Source organism: Vidua chalybeata, chromosome 13, assembly GCF_026979565.1.
Source record: "Vidua chalybeata isolate OUT-0048 chromosome 13, bVidCha1 merged haplotype, whole genome shotgun sequence".
In the NCBI taxonomy this organism is placed as follows: domain Eukaryota; kingdom Metazoa; phylum Chordata; class Aves; order Passeriformes; family Viduidae; genus Vidua; species Vidua chalybeata.
The window spans coordinates 8,791,955-8,814,702 of record NC_071542.1 but is presented as its reverse complement, the minus strand read 5'-3'; the positions used below and the strand labels follow the sequence as shown (position 1 = coordinate 8,814,702).

Below are 22,748 nucleotides of genomic sequence, written 5' to 3'. Positions count from 1 at the left end.
ATCTGGTTTACACAAAAAGTCACAGCCTGGACCCTTAACAGAATTTCAGTGCCCAGCTTTTCACTGGCATCCTGCTGCAACCCAAGGAACTCCCACAAAACACATACCCTGCATTTTCCAGTTCCTTCCTAGGTATGGCAATAAGGATCTGGAAAGAAAACATTACATTAGCTGTGATCCTTCTGAGCAGGAAAGCAATCTGAGTTCTTGCCTCCTGAATGCAGGGGGAACTCAGATGGCATTTCAAGTACTTTCATGGGCTACTCACTCTCATTTGCTGTGGTTCACCTTGGCTATTTCCAGAAGATATTCCAGAAGCAATTTTCTGGTAGATCTGGATCTTACCTGAGATTTTTGCAGGAGAAATCATTTAAGAAACTGTGTGGTGCAAAAAGTGAATGTCAAAAAAAGCAAAAAACCAAATAGCTACCATTATAAATACCTAAGCAATGGGAAGAACTACTACATACATGTTCTCAATATGTAAAATACAATTTATTGTATTTAGGCTGTTCATAAGTATCAACACAATGTATTATGTTTGAAACAAACATCTTGCCAATAAATACTACCTAAACATTAATATTAATCTTTTGATCAAATGTGTACAGTGTATTGACTCAATATTGCACAGTGAGTTCTATATGACATTTCCATAGTGCATTCAGTTTGTTACAGGGATAGTTTGCCACAAATATTGCAAAGCATCAGAGTTGACTTTTCCAAGTGAAAACAGCTGACCTGTTCCATTAGGGATGGAAGGCTGGTATAAATGTCAGTGTCTTAGGTTACCTGGTTATGGATTCACAGAACCTAAGGTTTTCATGGATGAGGAGACTTTGTTTCTGATATGATTTTTATAGAATTGTAAAAAAATACCACTTGCAAATAGAATGAGGATGTTATCATTAAACTCCAGTGACCAGTGAGCTTGTAAACAGGTTCATTCCAGTAAGCTTGTTTTCTCTTGCTCCAATCTAAATATAAACCATATATATGAACCATATATATGATATATTCAGAGCTGTGTCTCACCACCTGCATTTCAAAGGCCAGGCTGTGCAAGCCCCCAGCATTACTCCAGCTCTTTGTGCCTGTGCTCAGGTGAGACTCAGAACCTGTTGGTATGAGCAGAGCTGACACACTCTAGTCCCAATAATTTTCAATGTATGAATGCAGATAAAATCTCACAATGGTTCCATAATTAATTGTATCTCATCTTTATCTGATTAAATCTTGATTCTGGAGCATCACTTCTGTGTGGGGTGGTCCTGCCAGTCCTTATGGCATTCCCATGCTCACACAGAGGGCTGGGTGCTGCCAGCAATGTGGATGCCAGCAAGCTGTCCTGCTCTCCTGAAAACCAGTGACTCCTGGATCAGATGGAATCATGTGCTCTGGTCAGCACTGGCAGGACTGTGGCTCACAGCAGATTTTTCCACAGCTCACTGTTATTCACTCTCAAGTCCAACTATGACAAAACCATGTCCATGGCAGTGGGAGATGACTGTGACAGTAAAGACTGTATGATTTCACCTGTATTTGTATGAACTTACAACTGCTCTGACATTGCAGAAGGACCTTAAGATGGGCATATACTGCTTTAATATACATTTAAGCTACATTGCCTTGCCAAAGTTGTATGAACTGCTCAAAATGCAAATAAGAATCATGGTCATAGAATGACTATGACTGACTTGGAAAAGATTTGACCATCAGTATAGTGGTGCTTAATGCTTAGCATGCAGTATCCCTTAGTGCTTAACATGTAGTATTTCTTTAAGTAAAAGAAAATTCACTCACCAAGTGATACAATTAAAAATTTCTAAGAAACTACTGGTTAAGTATTACCTCATGATTATGTAAATCATGTTTATATCCCTCCTCTTTGCTGTTTATAAGTTTGTATATATTTAGATTCTTTATATTCAGGAAACAGAGATGAAGTACTTATTTCTATCTAAAAAAACAGTAGGAAAAAACAGGGATTGAAGGGATTTTTTTCTGTACAAAAAATACATTTCTATGACAGCAGCCAGTACCTTCACAGTAGGTCCTTTGCTCCTCTACTTACCAGGTTCAGTCATCCATAACACCATCATAAAGTATCAGAATTGCTTCTCTTTCCATTTTTCAACACTGAAATTCAATATGCTACTACGGAATGTTTCCAAAGCCTTTCGCTATATCCCGATAAAAATCAGGACTTTTTTTTTTTACTTTAAAAAGGAACTAAATTCATGCAAATAAATACATAATGTGCACTGAAATACTCAATTCTATGATACAGGTGACTTTGGAGAAAAGTCCCTTTATAAATAATGAAACTAATTCTAATAAAAGAATATAGTTTCAAAAAAAAAAGAAAACATTTCATTTTACTACAAGTTGATGTTTGCTACGTGTTCAAGCAGACTGCATTTTCTACCTAGTTGTGTTAATCTGTGGGTTGAGTGTCACTCTTTTGGACTGTAGTGAATATTTGATTTTGAGGAATGGCTTCTTTATGCAGTTTTTGTAGTCCAGGGTTTCAGTCTTCATTTGATTCTGCATACGGGATCTCAGGTTACGCCCAGATCTGTAGAAAAAGAGAGAGCTGAACACTCCCTTATGACCCTGACTCCCCTATCAAACCTTAAATTAACATTGGCCAGCCGATCACATTAGTGGTACAGAGTATCAGCAGCAATGATATCATGTAACCCAACGGCAAGCTCAAACCTAGCAGTTCCGCTAGCACTTTCTGAGGATTTTTATTTGGCTTTGCTGTTCATGTTTTACGCTGGTTTATACCCTCCTTAGTTCCTCTAGAGCAGTTTTCCTCTAACAACCCTTCCTCCTCACCCCCTTTTATTCACCAATTGAAGGAAGAAGCGCTCGGGCTCTCCCAGCACTTACTCGGAGGGTGTGGTCCCAGGAGCCCGAGCAGAAGGCGGTCCCGTCTGGAGAGACCCGCAAGGTGCTGACACGGTTTTCATGTCCGAACAGAATGGACACGCGGGACCCCTTCAGCACATCCCAGACATTGATGGTGTAATCGTTATAGCCTGCGAACAGCAGGCGACCTGCAGAGACAATGAGATTTTACACGGTGAGTGAGCTCCTAGCACGCCTTGACTGCAGCCGGGGCCTTCTGCAGGACGCTGATGGCCCAGGAGCCACAAGCCCACCCTGGGACCACTGCTTCCCCCGGGCCAGCTGTGCCCTCGTGGGACAGCCCTGCCCGCTGCTGAGCTGTCCAGGCTAAATGCTGAAATACTTACAGTTAATTAGTTAAAAGCATTGTACATTTTAGTTAAATTACATAGAATGTGTTCGGTCATTAGAGATGGGGGATGACTTCAAATCGTGACAGACTGAAGAGCACTTTAACAGCTATTGCAGGGTAATAATACTTAACTCAGACCTTACACAGAAGTTGAATAGAAATGCTTGAATGAGTAACAGACAATTTGGTAAGTGATTCACTGCCAACGGGACAGGCTGTGGTGCTTGTGACCATGACAGAGACGTTTGCCTCAGTTCCAGGAGGAGGGCAGTACACCACCCACTCATCCCCACCCAGGGTGACTGGGGAGCTCTGCATTTGTGCTGGGACAGGAGAGACAAGACTCGAGCTTGTCTCAGTGTCTGTAGTGAAAAGTGTCTCTTTCTTCATACCTCTCTAATATTTGTTAATCATTTGTTATCCTTTTAAAAACTATTTATGTAACTGCACTTAATAGTTAGCTACATTTCATGTTGCCTTTGAAATGTTTTTCATTATTATTGTGAAACTCTAGCCCAGCTGTAGCTAATGGCAAAATATTTCCTGCCTTCAGTAGGGCCAGGAAAATACTTTTCATCACTACAACGAAGCAATAGCCAGCTAGGTTATTTAAAGAGTAATTATTTTTACAGAGGCAAAAGAAAGCTTCCATGCATTTGGTACTTATTACTTTTGATAACTTTTAAGAATGAATGTTTTATCAAATTAAACTGAAAAATTCTACAGCCCTCAAATCTCAACACTAAGATAACCTCCGAAGTTCAAGTCTCACCACTGAGAGAGAAGTCCACACTGGATGCTCCAAAAATGATGCTCTCTTTGGAATAAATTGCTACTTCTCTGTCTGCACGAAGGTCATATAAACGACACTAGGATTAAAACAAAACCAACACACATGCCTCAGTAAATACTGGAAGCACTGGCTACAATATTTGGAAAAAATGGGAGCGGGAAGTGCAGCCTAACAGACATCACAGGAAGTGGCTGCTTGGCTTCTTTCCTTCTGCTTCTTTCTGCTTCCTCCTTTCCTTCTGCTTGTGGCTGCTGTAACTGGGATCCTCTAACAGGGACCTAAGCAATCCCAGGCTGCTTTGTATACACTGCAGGAAGAACTTTCTTTTTCCAGCCACTTCTCTAAGCCTCCTGCCTGTCCTAGAAAGACATGAGTGGCGAGCTTTGGGCCATGGTACCCACTGGAGTCCCCACACCCTCCTGCTTCCCCCTCTGTGGTTTATCAGGGCATCCTGCTGCTGGGGAGGTGCATGTGGAGACAATCTCTTAAACAACAGTTTAGCCACAGCTGGAGACTGGGAGATGGGATCAAATCTCTAATCGCTGCTGAGATCACGGACCATGTGGCACAGAGGAGCCTAAGTGGTAGGCCTGGCTCTGAGTAAAGCAAACAGTCCCTGCCCTTCTGGGAGGCCTCTCTGTTTGAAAAACCTATGTGAAAATAATTCAAGTGAAATAATACATTTTAATGCACATCTCTGGTTTTCATTTCTCATGGAAAATTCCAAATCACCTCTAACAAGCTATACTTCCTGTTTTTATCATTTGCCAGCAAAGTTTGGCTTGTTTGACATGGAAATCATGTATCAGACTTCACTGCCAGACTTCAGACTTCACTGCCATGCAGAAAGGCAGTCTGTTAGCCCTGAAATCAAAATGCACTTTTGAAACTATGTGAACTGAAACCCCTCCTCAATAAGTTAAGCTTAAGCAAACACTGGCCAGATGGGGTTGCTAATATTAAGACTTTACTATTGAAAAATGGCTGGTATTCAAGTCTGCATATAAAGAAGGGGCTGTTTGATTTGCAGGGCAGTGGGGAGCTGCCAGGTGTGTGCAGTCCAGGTCTCCCAGTGCTCCACACAGATGAATAATTTCATCAGACTGTCCTGACAGGGAGCTGGGGTCACTGCAGATGACAATACTGTCATCTGTGCAGGCTTTTATGGATTACTTCCAGTCAGGATTATCTGTTCCTCAGAATGCCTACGTATATAAATCAGGTCAAGGATACCACTCTGTAACACTGCAAAAACAAACCCCTTCATTTAAAGAATGAGGTAGCTGGAAACTGCCAAAACCTCTGTCAAAAGTACAGAGCTGGAATTTCCCATTCTCCTGCTCGAGTCAGGGGTGTCAAGAATGGTTAAAAAAGAAAAAAATCAAATAAATTAATAAGAACCTGTGATACAGGGCGTTAAAAGAGTGTTTTCACTGGAATTTAATGATGGACAATTTCTCTGTATCACTCCCTCAGCATCTCAAGAGCTCACAGTACTGCATCCAAGTGTGCAGAGAGGCACTTGGCTCACCACAGGGCTAGAGGTATTAACTTCTAATCGCAGTTTTTAAAACATAAAATCAGGGTCATTCTCTCCAAAGAGCCTTGGAATGTCTCCCCATCCAATGAAGACAAAAGGAATGTTTCTGTCGAGGTTTAGCTAGCATTGGAGCAGACTCAAAACAAGCTCTGAGGGCAGAGTACTTTAGATAAAGTCTTTGCTCCCTAGTGACTCAGTGTGATGTTTGCATAAACAGAAGAAATAAGGTGCCAGGTGCCTCCCCATCATCTGCTCTCATGCTACACTTAAGTGCCAGCTCAGGCCCTGCAGGGCTGTGGTGGGGCAGAGCCTGGTCCCCCGTGGGACAGGCCAGCTGCTGGGAGGGTCATCAGCCCTGAGCATCACTCAGGGGCACAGGGGCCAGGAGGTAACCAGCATTTTGTATACACTGTGCTGATCACATTTACCGGTCAATGCATTCTGAGCCCCTCCTAGCAGATTGCTCGAAGATAAGATCCATTAAGGGCTGATGTGTGATCCAGGATGACCTGGATGCAGTGACTCACTGCAGTGACTGCAGTGGCCAAAGCCACCCTGGGCCTGCAGAGGCCAGCCACATCTGCCCTGCTCTGCCCTGAGCCCATGGCCCCTCTACTTTCTGGGACATGCTGACACAAGCTGCAGCATTTCAGCTGGTTCCTCCCATGCTGTGACCAAGAGCTATGTGAAGCCAAATATCTTCCAGTAAGACAACTAATGTTAGCCATGAAACTTCAGACATAGAGAATCTGAAATGAGTATTTGGACAGTATCTCTTGTAGAGAAGTTTGCAGAAGTGACCTACGGTGTTACGTGATTTTCCCTAGAACATTATAGATGGTATTTAATGTCTTATCTTACAGGGTTATTATTTCTGCAAATTTGGTGTCACAGGCCCAGTCTAGTCACTAAAAGCCCTCTGTGGATGTGACCTAGTCTTTTAGGAAAATCTGACTTGGGAAGCAATAGAATTTTCCTAAATTAGGTTGCTGAATTAACATACCGTGGCATCATCTGAACCAGAGGCAAAAGCATCTCCACTTGGATAATATCTGTGCACAAGTGAAAGAAGACCAGAACACATTACATTACTTGGATGAGGTCAGACTTCAGAAATAGAATCAGCACATTGCTCAACACTGCAAACGTGTCCTCTCCCAGAAACACACTGACCTGACACTGTTGATATCTGAATCGTGGGTTTCAAATGACTGCACACACTGTCCAGACCTCATGTCCCAAACCATGGCTTTCTTGTCACATCCCTAGTAAGGAAAAAAAAATCATTGCAGTTGTGCAAATGGTGACATTCACTCCTCATGTGGCTGATCATCAAGCCCACTACATTCAAAGGCTCTGAACATCACAGCTCGGAGAGGATTTAACCAGCTGAGCAGCCCCAGAACTGGCTGCAGTGCTACCCTCAGCTGTGCAGTTGCAGGTGGGAGCAGAGTTCCTCATGAAGGCTGGAGCATATTTCCCTCTCAAGCCCCACCATAGCCCAAGCCCAGCCCTTCATATTGCTTCCATGTGCACTGTTCTCATTGACCCCTCTAGGAGTCTGGGGACAAGACCAATCTGACAAGCTGGTGCTTTGACTCCTAAGGTTTTGAAGGAGAAACCAGCCATCACCTGTGGAGAGATGGACCCCCTGAGTGATACCCAACTCAGCTGAGGAGCCTTGCTCAGAGGGCACTGAGCACAACAGCCTGGGACACAGCCCTGAGCTTACCTGGGAGGGCTGGAATTTTAATTTAAGTCATTAAATGTAACAGCAGCCAGCCTACATGCTGATATACTGACATTGCTTACTCCAGCTCAAGGTTACTGTACCACAGAGGCACGGTATTCAGGGAATCTCTTTATGCCACCATACCTTCACCGTATCTTTACGCTGCTCTGCCTATACCTGCACTGGCACGATGTAAGACAGGTCTTCACTGCAGTGGTGTTTTGCATGTGATGAATGCCTGTAAGCACAGACATGCCCAAGCTGCTCTATCAACACAAGTATGACATATTCTCTTAGCAGTACCAGAGCTGCTTGTGATTCCTTGCCCTATAATAAGCTGAGCTGTTCCCAGGGAGAATGAACCTATCCTTTCTGGGAAGCAAGCTCGGTGACAGGAAAACCCGAGAGAAGTAATGCACTTGGATGGAATTAGCTTTCAGTCACGCTTTGGAGCAGCTGTGCTACCAGCAGGCAAGCTGGGCCAGTGTGCTGGACTCTGCTCCTGATGTGCCAGCCAAATTTGATAAAAAGAGCCGTAACAGAAGAGGTCCAGGTTTATTGTGTAGGGATAAGAGCACAACTCCAAGCACCCCTAACTCATGCCTGGCACCCTCTGGCACAAGGGCCATTTCCATCATCAAATATAGGATCAACCATGGGCCAGTGCTAGTGGGGCTCAGAAACCAGCAAGGTTATTGGTACCTTCAGCAGAGCTACTGGTAGCAACTGGCCTCTCAGCTCCTGCCAGCTCTCATCTGCACACTCATTTTCTAATGTGGGAAAGACTAAGATCACCTTGAAAAGAAGTTGAGCCCCATCCCACCCACCTTTATGCCTGGCCTGCCTCACTACCAGGCTGTGTGCCAATGGCTTAGCTGCCTGGGAACAGTGATCCCTCAGCAGCAGGACATGATTTGGAAGATGCCCTCACCAGTCCAGTCCTGCAGCCCCAGTGAGGTTTGTGTGCTCCTCTGTGCCAGGACAGGGAGTAGAGTGTTTGACTGATGAAGGGGCTTTAAATGCCTCTGGTACCACTGGAAGGCACAGAGGACCCAGCAACAGCTGAAGATTGGCCACACCTCATCTCCCTGCTCCAGCTTGCAAGAGGGGTTAGCCAGTGTCCAAGCTACCCCTTGACTCTCAGGACATAGTGGCACGCACGTTATTTGCCACCCCACATCGATGCCCTGAGCACAACCTGACACCTGTCACACCCATCTGACTGTAGAGATGTGGGCACAGGGAAGGAGCAAAGTGTGGGAAGTCCTCTGCTGCTCCAGGCTCCCACCCACAGGGACTCACACCTCCACTGTGGTAGGAGCCCACTGCTCTAACTCTGAGCCTTCCCCTTCCCAGCAGAGGCGTTGTTTTGATCTCAAGCTGGATTGCTTTGATGCGGGGTGGAACTTGCTAAGTAAGCAGAACTGCAGTCAGACTGGCTGGGTGGGTTTGACCCCACAGTCAGGGGTTTAATTTGCTCCAGCTTGGAAAATGTGCTTGCAATGAATGGATTGCACTGGGGCATCCAACATATACTCCAACACTCTCTCAATAACATCGTGAACCTCCTACTTTGCTGCCTTTTCACTTCCATATTCCTTAATTTTATATTATGAGAGGAAGCTCCTGCTTACCCCAGAGACAAATGTATTTCCCGTTTCAGAAGGGGCCAGGTCCAGGCACAGGACATCAGCTCCATGACCATGGAAACTCTGTAGAAGCTGCCCACTCTCAACATCCCATAGAGCACAAGTTCCATCTCCACTTGCTGTCAGGATCTATAGGATGTGGGAAGAAGAGTCACAATACAAGAATCAGCAGATGACCTTCAGGTCACAAAGAAACAACTGCCATCCTACACAAACACCAAAGGACAGCTTTAATTTAATGAAATATTAGGCAATAAATCAAAGCCATAAGCCCAATGTGAACCTAAGTACAGCTTATTGTTTTTATTTTTAAGGAAAAAAGGTAGAGTAAAAAAGAGCTGTATGGACACCACTATCCCTACACAATGTTTCAATAACAGTCCCTTTTGTGTGGTGGGGTTTGCACAACTGACAGAAGTAAAGATCTGCTGGCATTTTCATATTCTCTAAAAAAGAGGCAGAACAATACTGGTATTCCTGCCCCTGTATTTCACTCTATCCATATTCAGGCTGCTGGAATTCAGCCCAGGTAAATGGAAGAACTCTTGAAGTTGAGTATACCTGTTTAACTCTCCAATTTTTTTTTCTTTCTGCTTGAAATAGTCAGGTTAAACCAAATTAATTTGGCTTAAGACATGGATTTTCTGAAAGGGAAGTAAGCCTGTCTAGACAGTTGTTTGATAAGACCATCAGCTCTCACTTGTCCTAAACCATTTGTGTGTGAAAGGGCTTGAACATACAGTGACCGAACATCACTCACAGCTTCCCATCTGCTACAGTACTTGTAGAAAGCACATGTGATCAGAGCTTGTTATTGTGGCTAAATCCTGATGATGCTCAATTGTTCAAAATTTCCCCTTGGCACCCGAAACTGTTATGCAATCACAAATCACAAATTCTGTAGGTTGAAAGAATCCCTGTGCACTGGTGTGGAAGGAAGCAAGGATGAACGTAGGAGGGCTCTCAGTTTTGTACACAGGTTTTTCTCATGGTTGGTGAGGAAACTCAAGTGATCCCAGTGGGTAGTTACAAGTTAAAAACAAAATTCTCTTCAAGAAGAAAATGATCACACAGTCATGAAACCATTCACAGAGTTGCATAAAGGTTAAACACTGAACACGTTTGACAGATGCTCCAAAAATTCTTCCCGTAAACAGAGGTCTGCAAAGCTGCAGAACAGACTGTTCCGAATCCTGCAGCAGAGAGATGCTAATGCTCTCAGATGATAATAGCAGAAGAAAGTCCTGAATTGTCTTCCCAGCCAGTTTTGAGCCTAGATGAACTCCCCTGTTCTGGGGAATGTTTGTACTTGGCTGAGGAATGAAGACTTTCAGCTCTTGTAGCAGTGTGGAAGGGAATATGAAGGGAATAGGAGTGGCTAAAGGTGTAAGGGAAGTGTTTGTTGGCAACCCAGTGCTCCAGCTAATGCTTAAAGAGAAATGATATGGACTCAGCTTCAAGGTTGGTCCTCAGCCCTGCCATACTTGGGAGCATGGCTGCCTGCCCTATGCAAAACACTTGAGATCCCAATTAACTGCTGCTATTAATACACATGGAGCATTGTCACGTGGGGAGCATTATCACACCACAGAGCTGCAGATACCTAATTTAGGAAGTGAGGCTCCCTGGCTCTCTGCTCACTGAGGCAGGGGAGGCTCTCTCAAGCAAGACTGGTTTGGGGCACTGAGAACAAAGTGTGTGGGTCACCCAGCCCTGCAGCTTGGTGTCCACATGGGAACATGATGAGCAGCAAGGGTGGGACCCCCTTTTTCAGCACCCACAGCCTGGGAGTGACTCACAATGAGCCACCCCCAGATCTCCTCTCGTTCCGTTGCACTACCCAAAACCCATGAGCATAAACTCCTACCCAGTCTTCCACGCCTCTGTGGGAAAAGTGAGCTGCAGTTTAAGACAGCAGTCAGGGCAGAGCTGCAGCCCTGGCAGCACCTAGCAGGGAGCTGTGGGGACACTGGGCTGGGGGACACCTCCACCTCATGCTGGAGCTGCTCCAGGATAGCACCACATCCCTCCTGATGCAAAATGGGAGAGCAGAGCTGCTCTGCACACAGCTGGCAAAGCTCCTGCACAATGTACTTGTTGCACTATGCATCCTCAGAGTTACTGAATAGTTTTAATTCTGATGCCTTTATGTAAATGAAAAAAGGTAAGAAATCTGGAATTCTCTAGGATCTGCTGCATAAGTGGTCTAAGAGAAGCTTGGCCAACCTGTTGCTTGTATTTGTTTGAATAATAACATGCAGTGTCATAAATCATCACTTATAAGCCTAGTAATCACAAGAAAACTTCTTTTTAAAGACTTCTGACTCACTAAATATAAAGCACCTTAATCCACTGTGACTTAACAACAGTAATACATGACCTTCAATATCAATGCAGTTTGCTGTATTTAATATGGAAAAAAAAAACCAACTTTTCTTACCTTTTTATTATGAAAAAAAATTGCTATTTTTCCTGTCATAGGATTTAATCTCAAAGCATTTAGGTATAGACAAGAAAAGAGAAAACTGGGTTTATATCTCATCAAAAACATTCCACTTAATGTAGACTCTAATTCCACACAGCTCCTGCACAGGAAGGTCAGGGCTAAGCAAGCCTGAGTGCTGGGCACCTCCACCACTTGTTTCCATGGCAATGGACTTAAATTAGCACCTCAGAGTCATTACAGAAACCAGAGAGTGACAAACAACAACATACTCTCAGCTTCACATGTCCTGAAATAGAAGCAATGAGAGCTGATATTTCCTTCAGAAGAGCTCCAAATATCTGGAAGAAGGGGACATGGTATTCCCTTTCCAGCAGCTCTATTGACATTGAGAGCTATAAAAATGCTCCATTCTGCCACTTAGTTTGCTGCAGAGCTGCACTGAGAAGAGCTTTAATTAAATTCAGAAACCAGAGAGGACAAGGGGATTATCCTGGCTCCTTTCATCATCTTCTGTGTTCCTAGAGAAAGAGATCTTTGAGATATTCAATAGAAAGGAAGGTTGGCTTGGTCTCAGATTTGCATTCAGTTCATGGCTTTGCCATCACCTCCCATTGTGGGCCTCTGTGCTCCACCCCACTGCCTGTGAGATGGGAACAGCATCACTCCTTTCCCTCGAGGGAACACAGCACTGCATGTAGAAACAGCAGGTATGGCCCTGTGGGGCCATCCTCAAGCTCAGTTGTATTACTTGGTACAAATAAAAAATACTTTGAATGAAAGCAAAAGCAAATGTTGCCGGATGTCCGGGACAAAGCAGGCAAACAATAGAGTCACCATCAGCTGGCACAGCACCCAACCCAGTCCTGGCTGAACCAGGTTTTAACTATTTGCAATATTCTGGGCTCCTAAAAGCACAAACTGGGGAGCAGAGAACATACAGGTACCAGCGAGCTCTCTCTGCAGAAGCCACAGGCCTTTGCAGGGACAGCCTGGCCACAGCCTGTGACAAGCATTTCCTTACAGCAGCTTTTGCAGCACCTTCATTGCCCCCTGCGAGGGTGTTCCAGCAGCCCCTGCAGGGGCAGGACGTGACCCTGGGTGCCCCAGGAGCAAGGAAGGACACGTGCACTGGACCCGAGTGCAGCTCCTATTAGGTGATGGTGAGCAGTGGGTAGGGAATGCATTTACCTGCATGTCTGAGTTAGTGAAGCTGCAGGCAGACAAGTAGTTCGTGTGCATTGCAACAGATTTCTTCTTTGCAGCCATATTTTCATTTTTTTCAAATGTCAGAGGGTACACAGAACACTTGTTGTCCAGGCCACTGAAGAGAGTAATAATAGCAGTAACAGAGAGAGGAAAACTGGTTAAAACTGCAACGACAAAAGGCGAGTGGTGATAAGAAGGACACCACCTGTCAGGGCTGTGCTGCCAAACCCTTACAAGTACCGACTTCCCTGTATTGTGCTGTGTGGGATCTCCCTGTGCAGGGAAGCCCCAGCTGCCTCACCAGCCTGGCTGCTTTACAGAACTTGAACAGCTGCGCCTCAGTATTCTTCACCCTTATCGAGTTTATAAATGGCACTGAATGAAACCTCACGAAAGTATAAACTGGGAGGTGACAGCAGCCACCTCAGGGTTAATGTTTCACATACAGCCAAACTGCCATTTTTCTGCTGACATCTGTCATGGCAAAGATCAGCATTTCAGCATCATTATACACCTACCTTAACAAATGTGACCTAGCTCTTATAGAAGAGGCAACATAGCTAGTAGTGGGTGTGAAGACAAAACTTACAGAACAGTTTGGAAAAAAGGTAACAGAAGCACTGACCTCTGTAGCTGCTGCCCCCCTCCTGAACAGTGGTACCAGTTAAGCTGTGTCAGACCCAGGACTCATATCTGCCCCTTTTCTAGAGCTGAGGTAGATCAGTCCTGCCCTGGTCCCTGGGATCCTGGCACACCACCAGTGCTGGTTCTGTGCCTTACATTATGTGCATGGCACTTAACTGACAGCACAACAGAAATACAGAATTAGGTGCAATGTATACATGCACTCCCCGTCTCTGCTGCAAGTGTAAAGACAGAGCTTGTTTGCCATTCTTTGGGTTCTAGTCAAAAACCGTTTCCAGACTCCTTTCCACACACAGAGTCTGCTTCTCTGTCTCAGTCTGCTGTGTTCTAGATTTGCAAGCTGCACACTGAAGTCTCCCTTTGTTCCTTTCTCTCGCCCCAAGCTTGCTTTGTCTGATCCACCCAGTTCCTTCTTACAAGATGTTTTGCCAACATTTCATCTCTTTGTTTTTTCCCCTATATAAACTTTTTTTTTTTTTTTTTCAAACCTGAGCCCTCAGAAATCTGTAAGATCATCAAAGATGGGATTACTTCTCCCCATCCCATCTTAGCAAGATCTATTCACATATTGGTAATCATTAATGATGAACCTCTATGTCATAAAAAAATGAGTGCAAAGTAAGAATACAATTAAAACCTCTTTCCCTTAGAAAATACATCCAACATAGACAATCACACTAGAAAAGGGAAGTTGCATGCATGCAGAATTCCTAACTCATGATATAAATGCTGAGAGAGGATTATTTTCCATGCTTACACAACAAATGTTATTGCACTGAAGTCAGTGGAGATAATATGTACGAACCATTATGGAAATAGAATCAGAGGCACTGAATGTAGACTTTCCACCCACAACCACGGCACGCAAACTTCTATCTGTCAGCTTCTGAAGCCACCAGGACACTGCAACAAATCCAGCTTCTCTCTGTAAGCTGCTGTGGAAACTGGGAACTTACCCACAAGCAATGGCACATCCAGATGGGGCATATGCACATGCCATCACCCAGGTACACGGCATCGTCACGGCGTGTTCCTGAAACACAGCATCCCTTTAGACTGGGACCTCACTGCTCCTCTAGCCCATGCAAGGAGAACAGTGGGAGTAGTAAGTTCAGTATTTCTGTGGGACATCCTTAGGGTCAGTGCAAGCTATAGGTGTTTCCCCCAGCCATAACTCACAGGTAAGTCAGCAACCCTGACTGCAGAATGCAGCAGAGCAGCAGGAGGATGGTCAGTCCTTCTCTGACACTTTCTACCTTATTTATGAGCCCCAAACTGACCACAGAGCATGTTTTATTGGGTCATCCAGTGCTGTGAAAGGTCCCCACTGCTGCACATGTAAAAGTGAGTTAAAAACAAGTAGTTTTTCCTCATCCGTGTGGTGCAGGGTGCCACGAGGCAGCCCAGACAGTGCTTGGAGGAGCAGTGGCACCATTTCACAGACAACACCACAGCTGAAGGATCCCCAGATCACACAGAGCACCTGCTACAGCGGTGCCCAGGAAAAGTTCCTATTTTGCTGGCTGGGCTTTGCCCCCCTTGTGAGCAAAGAGGTTGGATCAGAGCCTCCCACTGGAGACCATGACAAACCCCAGTGCCCTGATAAGGACTTTGCTCAGATACAGGTCAAGGAACGTGACTTGCCCTGGGCTCCTTTTTTTGGGATGGTAGTGGAAGTCTGTATTTTATCCCATTATCCCACTGCCTCCAGTGACACCTGTGAACCCTTCACCTCATCCCACTGTCATTTGCCCTAGGCACAGAATTTTGCTGCAGTTTCACTTACTTTGTTGGTAGTGAAGGAATCCCACACGATCACCTTCCCATCCTAAATGAAAGCACAGAGAAAGAGAAACTGAAGCCTTCCAGAGATGTGGCTGCTTCCCAGCTTGGAGAAAACTCTGCTGCTTATTTCCTCTCCCCAGTCTGTTATGTCCTTTGTCTCCATTTTAACAACAGCACAGTGGTCACAGTGAAGCACCAAGGAGACACTTCTCAGTAGTGCTGTTGTATCTACCACAAGTGAAGTGTATCTCCTCTCTGAGATGACTCATGTTTGATTAAAAGACCAATTTAGCTTTCAATTTTTTTCTCTTCCCTCTTAATGGTTTCATGAGTATTCCTTTCACCTGCAGCACATGCCATGGACAGGGCCAACTCCTCAGGAACCTGCCACCTGTAAGCCCTCACTTGCCTCAATTGATTGCTTATGGATATTGCACTGTTTATTCATCTTCCATTTCCAGTCTGATCCTGGTTTTCCCTTTACTTGTCACTACACTTACTTAACCTTCAATTATCCATTATACAACCAGCTAAATAGCCATCACAGAACCTTGTACAGAGAGCAGCACAATCACTTGGTGTTCACCATCTACACTCGTGCCAGCTACTTTGCCTTGTGCACATAAAATTGTAATCTTCCCTGTATCATGAAAGTGAAATGTTTATTACTGAGCAACAACTGCTTCTGTACCTGGACTTACAGTTCTTAAAATAGAGTAAAAAATGCATTTCAACTTGTCTTGTTCGGTTTTCTGATCTACACACTAACATTTTAACCACTTTAAAAAGTGTGACATTAAATATTTAAATTATTCTCTTTGCTGAGATCACCATGAATGGTAAAAACTCACAGTAAGTGAAGGTGGCTTGCAATGCAGATTGCCTATTTTTATCCCTCAAGTGAGACCCCTGACAGATTTCATGTAGGTCAGTGAACAGCTGTGAGATGCAACAAGCTCACTCACTGCCATACTGGGCTCAGGATGAACCAGGGGATCTAGAAAGTAATTATCTCATTACCTCCTCCAGCTTATGAGACTGGTCTTGAGCAGGTGTTAGGACTGTTTCTCAAAATGCTCAATTAAATGCAGTAATTTTGGCAGGATATCTGAGGCTTTCAAAGTTATATCAATCATACAGACAGCAGAAGAAATTTCTGTGCATAGAAATCTCTAAAAGAATCATCATTTCTTCTATTTTCCTGATTATTTTCTCTGAACACATGTGTTCTCTGAACACATAAACTGAAAAATTAGCTAAGTATTTAATCAGTAAAGAACAAGGAAATAGATGTAGCCTCACATAAGTCTTTTTTTATTGTAGGAGGGAATATGGGAAAACCTGTGTATGACTGGACAAGAAATACTTAGGGTATTAGCTACAAGAGGTGTACCAATGATTCAAAGGTTAGATTTACACTCTCTGAACAAATACCTTGCCAATGAACTTTCAGGGCATCTTGAAAACATTTACAGTAATCCCAGGTATCAGCTGATAGGAGTGACACACAGCACAGCAAGATTTGTATAGTGCTCAACAGCATACCTGGGAAGAGCTCACAATTCTTCTCTTGTCTTTGCACCAGTCCATACAGAGAACTTTGTTTCCATGGCCCTTCAGGGTCCTCCTGGTCTTCATCACAAACTGTCCCAGTGCCTCCACACGCTCTGCCACCTGATGAACTGCAAACAGCTGATGGTTAGAGAGCCCTTCATCAAAGCTCTGCCCTGGCAAATATCTGTTTATGAGTAATGCCCCTGCAGGGATTAATCCATGAAGTTTGAGTCCATGGTGCAGTGAGCTCTGCTTCAGAGCTGGCAGGTGGCTAACACCAAGCTGGGTGGCACAGGATGAATTCACACACAAGGATGAATTCACTCAGGGATGTAGCAGCTGGAGCTCTTGCAGACCATCCCGCCCAAGTATAACTGGAAAACAGATTACTCCTTTGCCCCCTTTACTGGGAAATGTTCAGGCCTGCAGGTGGACAGTCAGGTGTTCTGGAGGTGAGACTCCCAGCTGCAGCACTGGGATGGTGCAGTGAGTACAGGTACTGGCCACTGGCACTGGTGACTCTGCTGTGCCATCCCTTCTGGTGGCCAGGAGCAGAAAGACCAGACACAGCTCTGAGCGAGCAGGAAGCTGGACATGTGCCATAAGAGTGCACTACCCAACCTTTCAACAATAACTATGGACATCAAGGGATGGATGGACATTCGTGGGATGTCCCTTCTACAAAAGAGGGAAACAGAGGGCAGGCAGGCAACTTTCCTGAGCAGCATCCTCTGGTGGAGAAGTCAGTTCTTTCATACCTCATTTAACAGCAATACTTTCAGCTGATGTTCTTTAAAACCCAACAAATTTACATTTCTGTTTGTGCAAACTAACTTTGACATAAAATTCATGCAGCTGACACAACTGAAAGGTGTCTCATATAACCCTGATGCCTCAAGCTGGGGTCACCTGTAAATGTGTGGGAGAAAGTGTCATCTGAGGAAACCTACTTGCCCTGCTCCAGCAGGTTCATCCAGTGTGGATCTGAGTAGGGCCACAATGTATCTCAGCACCCAGGGGCAGCTCTTCACACACAGGGAGGGTGAAACTCACTTCAAGTCCCTCAGCAAAGTAGAGATCCTGAGGCTGGAGACTCTGGCACCAGAATTAAAACTTACTCTGTCTAGAGGAGAGCTGATAGGATCCAGCACTTCCTGTGTTGTGTGGCTGTCCACACCAAAACCTAAGATGATCCAGCTGTTGCTGGTTGTGGGGTCAATGCCTGGCTCAAACCTTCTGAAATAAATGGAGAAGCTCACATGCTTTTTGAGCTTTTCACTGCCCTGCTGGAGACTGAGTTTACCCCATGGCAGGTGGTGCTTTGGAGCTGCCTTGCTACTTCAACCTTCATCACTTTTCTGGGGCTGCAAGAAAGCTCATGGGCTGGGAAGGGCTGTGACAGTGAGAGCAGACATCCTGAACTTACAGATCATTTCTTGGCACAGGCTCAGTGAAGCAATTTCTGCCCAAGGCAGAAACTGATTTCTAGTGGATTGCCTTTTCAAGAGCTGTCTTTCAAAGCCACCAGCCCCACAGAATAATGCTCTCAGCTGAAATCTCTGCTCAATCAGTCTCCCTGACCAGGGGACAAGCGCTGTCCACCATTCCTCACCATTCGTCCCTAAGTCAGAAGCAAGTTTCTGAGAAAGTACCATATAAACCCACACATTACACCTACTACTGCCCAGAGAAACCTGCCAAATGATTCCATCAGAAGATATGAAAACACAGGACAGGAGGTTATTATGGCAGCTGGAAAGATGCTTGTGTCCAGAACATATCTGAAAAAACAAACCTTTCACAGACACTGGACAAGCTGTTCCCATTATGTCAGTGCAGCTGAGACTCTCTGAAATTGTCTGGTTTCACTGATTCTCTGAGGATGCTTATCTCCAACCACAGCCATAATAATCCTGCTCCTGCCTAGCACAGGTTTGACAGTCAGATGGTTATTTTTGAGCATTCACCAATATTGTTCAGAGACAGTTGAAAATCGTGCACTCAGACAAATAGATTAGCTAAAACCAGTAAACTGCTTGTGTAGTTTAACAGAGGTCCAGATAAAACTGCCTATTTTTCTTAAAAATATTGTTTGGCCTGGACAAGAGGTGTGGAATTGATGCAGAAACTCTTGGGTCTTTGATATTTTCAGTGTTGAGTCTAATGGTCTCTCTGGCCTTAAAATTAATGGATCACACAAACAGAACAAACTTTTGTCTACACCTAAAATTTTAAGCTCTTGAATTGACTCCTGAAAATTATAAGACTGCAAATCAAATGCATGTTTGGTATTTCCTTTTTCTAAGCACGTTTTTGAGAGCTGCTGTTCAGAACCAGTTGAACAAATAAGGGCAATCCTATTTCAGCCAGCTATTTGTTTTGGGAACCACAGAGGGAAAGTCATGATCCGAGCAAAAAAAAAAATGCAGAAGATACAATTTTAGATTAGGGAAAAAGAAACCCAAACCAATCAAGCAAAAATCAGAAATGATGCCTTATTCTGAAACTTACAAACTCTGCAGAAATAGTACTTGGACATAATTTAAGTGTAAAAAAGCTCTGATACAGAATCAGTGGTATAAAATATCATAAGGGAACATTGTTCTACAGCAGCATAACGATTTTGTCTTAGAAATGCTGTAATGGCTTTGCAAACACAGCTTTCCAATGGAAATTAACAGATTTTATATATGACAAAGAATATCCCATGACTATCAATGGCACACACAGTTACCACTGTAATCATAGGTAAAATTTTGTGAGCAAAAATGGGTTTAAGAATATGCTTAAGAGGTCTGTTAACCAAAGACCCTGCCACTTCTGATACAGAAATGGTACTGTAGGAATATGGTGATTTATGGTAATGTTTCTGTAATCAGGATGTCTCTGTTTAACTACTTTGATTAACAGGACATTCATATAACATGACTGTCTAACTTAGACAAGAAAATGTTCTATTTATTGCAGAATATATATATTTTATTGCAATCCTTCCCAACCTGAAAATCAAGTGTTTTTCAGTCCCTCATTCTTACAAAACACTAAGAACTAAGTCACTGGATAGAAGCTCAGATTCCTTTTCAATGTTTAAGGCATCCGAACACATGAAAGAAAAGTTTTAATGATCCACTAATATTTCTAATAGAGTGAGCTACATGATTTCACACAGGAACAGTAACTTACATGTTTTTCTAAAAAAAAAAAAAACCAGCAAAAAAGCCAAAAGCAAAAACAAAAAAAAAAACCTAAACAACCCTGCAATGTATCATTGTAATTATAAAATGAAATCATGATAACAGAAGGATTTTTTTTATATCTCAGAACTTGTGAACACCTATTTGAAAAGCTCCATTAAGGTAAGGTGAGCTTCTTTTTCCTGAAAGGGGAAGAGGATAGGGGGAGGCCCGGGCGGAGGTCTGTCCATCGCGTTTCTGTTGGGCTATCCCCGGATCCTGAAGCTGCAGCTGATAACGGTGATTTACACATTGACAGCTCCAGCACTGACTCACCCGCACCTCTGAATCAGCACTGCGTCCCTGCAACTTGTTTCCCTGGCAGAAGGGGGGCAGAGGAGCTGTTTTTGGAAACAATGCTCCTTTTTAAGCCCTTCCACACCTCGGCTGAAATCCCGGCCTCATTAAAGCAAATTCCCATCAACTTCCACACGGCTGGGGTTCACCCTGGCTGCTGACACTACACCCGAGCGCTGCGGGCGAATGCCGGGCTGTACCGAGGGGATTTCAGGGTCCCGGCCGGGCCGGGCCGGGCCGGAGCGCCGCGGGGCCGGGGATGCTGCGGGGCCCGGCCCCGGGGCCCTGCCCGCACCCGGGAGCCACGGGCACGGCAGGGCGCTGTCCGGCCCGGGGCACGGCCTGTCCGGCCGCAGGGCCCGGGGCAGCGCTCCCGCTCCGGCCCGGCCCGGCCCCGCTCCGGCCCGACCCCGCTCCCTGCCCGGCCCCCGGCCCCGCGGCCGCCCCGCCGCCCTTGCCCGGCCCCACTCACGCTCCACGTCGTGCAGCTTGGCCCGCTCCTCCTCCAGCTTGCCCTTCAGGCTCTCGGCCTCGCTCTTCAGCGATGCCAGGGTCTCGTTCTCATGCAGCCCCTCGGTTGCCATCTTTGCAAAGGAAGCGGGGAGAGCGGGGATGAGAGCGGGAGGGAGGAGGAGTTTGCCAGCCCGGCTCTCGGGGATGCTGCCGCGGCTCCTGCTGCCTCAGCAACGGCGCCGGAGCCGGCCCGGGCTCCCCCTCCCCTCCCCGCTGACGTCCAGGCCAGTCCTGAGCACGCACACCGTGGGGACCAGCATCCCCGACCATGCCGGCTGCAGCATCCCCGACCCTGCCGGCTGCAGCATCCCCGACCCTGCCGGCTGCAGCATCCCCGACCCTGCCGGCTGCAGCATCCCCTGCTCCAGCATCCCCGTGGCCTCCAGGCCAGCATCTGGGACCAGCCTCACGTCCTACCTCGTTCCTACACATATCCCAGGCCCTCTCACAGCCCAAAGGTTTCATTTCCCCAGAAACACATGTCACTGGCTTTTTCTACTGCATACCTAAACTTGTTTGTACAAGTTGCACAATGTGGGGGAAAGAAGGAAAAAAAGAAAAGCCATCAGTCACCCCAATGGCATTTTAAAACATCAGGCTGGGAAGAGAGATCTTGTCCAGGGTTACCCAGTCCCATCTTAGCTCCATCGCTCCCTGATACTCCTATGGGTAGGGGATACTGGGAGAATCAGCAATGCAGGTCTCTGGCTCAGTTCCTGGGCCAGCAGGACAGATGCAGTGGTGAAAATTCTTCTCTCTACTATGCTTTGAATTCCTGATTTTTAAATTTGGTGTTATCAGGGTTCCTTTCCTTTTTGTTTCTCTCCTTTAGACAAGCTACCCCTTGTATATTCTACTCTCAGATGTGCACATTAGAGTCTGTGGCATTCCCATCTCTTGAAACAGAGCAGTTTCCAAAATCCCAAAGAGGTAATAAATAGACCCCCCACTTTGGTGTGGTGTGAGCCCAGGGGCTCAGCTCTTTGCGTTCTGCTCATATGAATACGTGCTGAGCACAGGGAGCAGCTGATGCTTCCAGAGAAAGAATCGTGGCACATAGCTTTTTGTTCCTCGGGAGTTCCTTGAAAATGTTCCCTTTTTATTACAGAATTGCCCTTGATCTACAAGGAGTAACTCTGTGCAAATTAACTTCCATTATCTCCCTTTAGCCAGAAAATAGACAATCCAGTGACTATTGTTCAGCCTGGGGATGTGCCAAGATTGGAGAGGGAGATAAGAAAATACTTGTTTGCAGCTGTTGTTTGGCCTCTGGGCACATCCTGGACAAAGTGTGGGTCTCAGAGAAAATAAAAGTCCCTTCCCACACTGGGTTTAGAAGCAGCGTTGCTGTCCAACTGGGATGCACAGGCAGAGCTGCTGAGCTCTTCACCATCACTCTGCAGCTGAACTCAGGCCCCGGTCTGGCCATGTCCACAAGGTCTCTTTTAGTCAATGGCTCTCTAGGCAGAACCCGGGTTACTTCACTGTGAATCAAATGCAGTGGATCTATTTCCAGTCTTCTCACTGTCCACAGAAACTGGTGTGATCTAACCCAACCAGCCTGATGGCCATGTAGGCAACCCTGAACCCATCGATCCAGTTTATGTTCAGAATTACAAAAGAAAATGTAGGCAGTATAAGTTCACACACTGCTGGATAAAGGAACATCCTTCAAAGCCCCCAAGAGTAATCAGCACATTGGAAATGCCTCCCAGCACAGACTATGCCAAGAAAATAAAAACTGAGTATTTTTAAAGTGATACCAAAAGAACAGAAAAAAAGCAAAACCAAGAAACCCAAAGATCTTTTAGCAGGAAAGTGATAGAAGGCTTCTTCCCATGCATTATCTTCAGGTCTGAAAAATTACCTACTTATATTAAACTCAATAATGTAGCTGTGTCCTGGGGGACTAGCAGAAGTAGATTCTGTAGAAGAAACTTCATTTTTGAAGGATTCTAATCTAGAACAAACGCCTTATTTCTGACACCTGATAAGTGTGGAGAGGCCCAAAAGTTAAACCCTACAAAAGGCGTGTAGGAAATTTCTTTGCCTTGATAGGAATGCATCAGCTCTCAGGAATTTGGCAT

General features: G+C 45.2%; 1 protein-coding gene across 2 annotated transcripts; it reads right to left on the bottom strand.

Annotated features, from left to right (window-relative positions):
- Nucleotides 1-473: 473 nt before the first annotated feature.
- GNB5 (G protein subunit beta 5) lies at nucleotides 474-20,817 on the bottom strand. 2 transcript variants are annotated; one of them, XM_053955147.1, is made up of 11 exons: nucleotides 20,621-20,817; nucleotides 16,610-16,746; nucleotides 15,066-15,107; nucleotides 14,236-14,312; nucleotides 12,617-12,749; nucleotides 8,968-9,111; nucleotides 6,775-6,866; nucleotides 6,605-6,653; nucleotides 4,041-4,137; nucleotides 2,899-3,065; nucleotides 474-2,578 (listed from the first exon to the last, which is right to left on the bottom strand). In XM_053955147.1, exons 1-11 carry the CDS (start codon nucleotides 20,730-20,732, stop codon nucleotides 2,567-2,569), a joined length of 1,062 nt encoding a protein of 353 aa, XP_053811122.1. In that variant the 5' UTR covers nucleotides 20,733-20,817; the 3' UTR covers nucleotides 474-2,566. The 2 variants fall into 2 exon arrangements, with proteins under 2 accessions (XP_053811122.1, XP_053811123.1); XM_053955148.1 differs by lacking the exon at nucleotides 20,621-20,817 and adding an exon at nucleotides 20,128-20,197.
- Between the last annotated feature and the right edge of the window lie 1,931 nt (nucleotides 20,818-22,748).

What these genes read in the sequence shown, in the direction of transcription:
- GNB5 (XM_053955147.1), bottom strand. Translation starts at nt 20,732, where the DNA reads ATGGCAACCGAGGGGCTGCATGAGAACGAGACCCTGGCATCGCTGAAG. An exon ending in GGATGTGCCATTGCTTGTGG is followed by an intron (nt 12,750 to 14,235) that starts GTAAGTTCCCAG and finishes TACTCTCTTCAG; the next exon opens with TGGCCTGGACAACAAGTGTT. An exon ending in TCACTAACTCAGACATGCAG is followed by an intron (nt 9,112 to 12,616) that starts GTAAATGCATTC and finishes CACATCCTATAG; the next exon opens with ATCCTGACAGCAAGTGGAGA.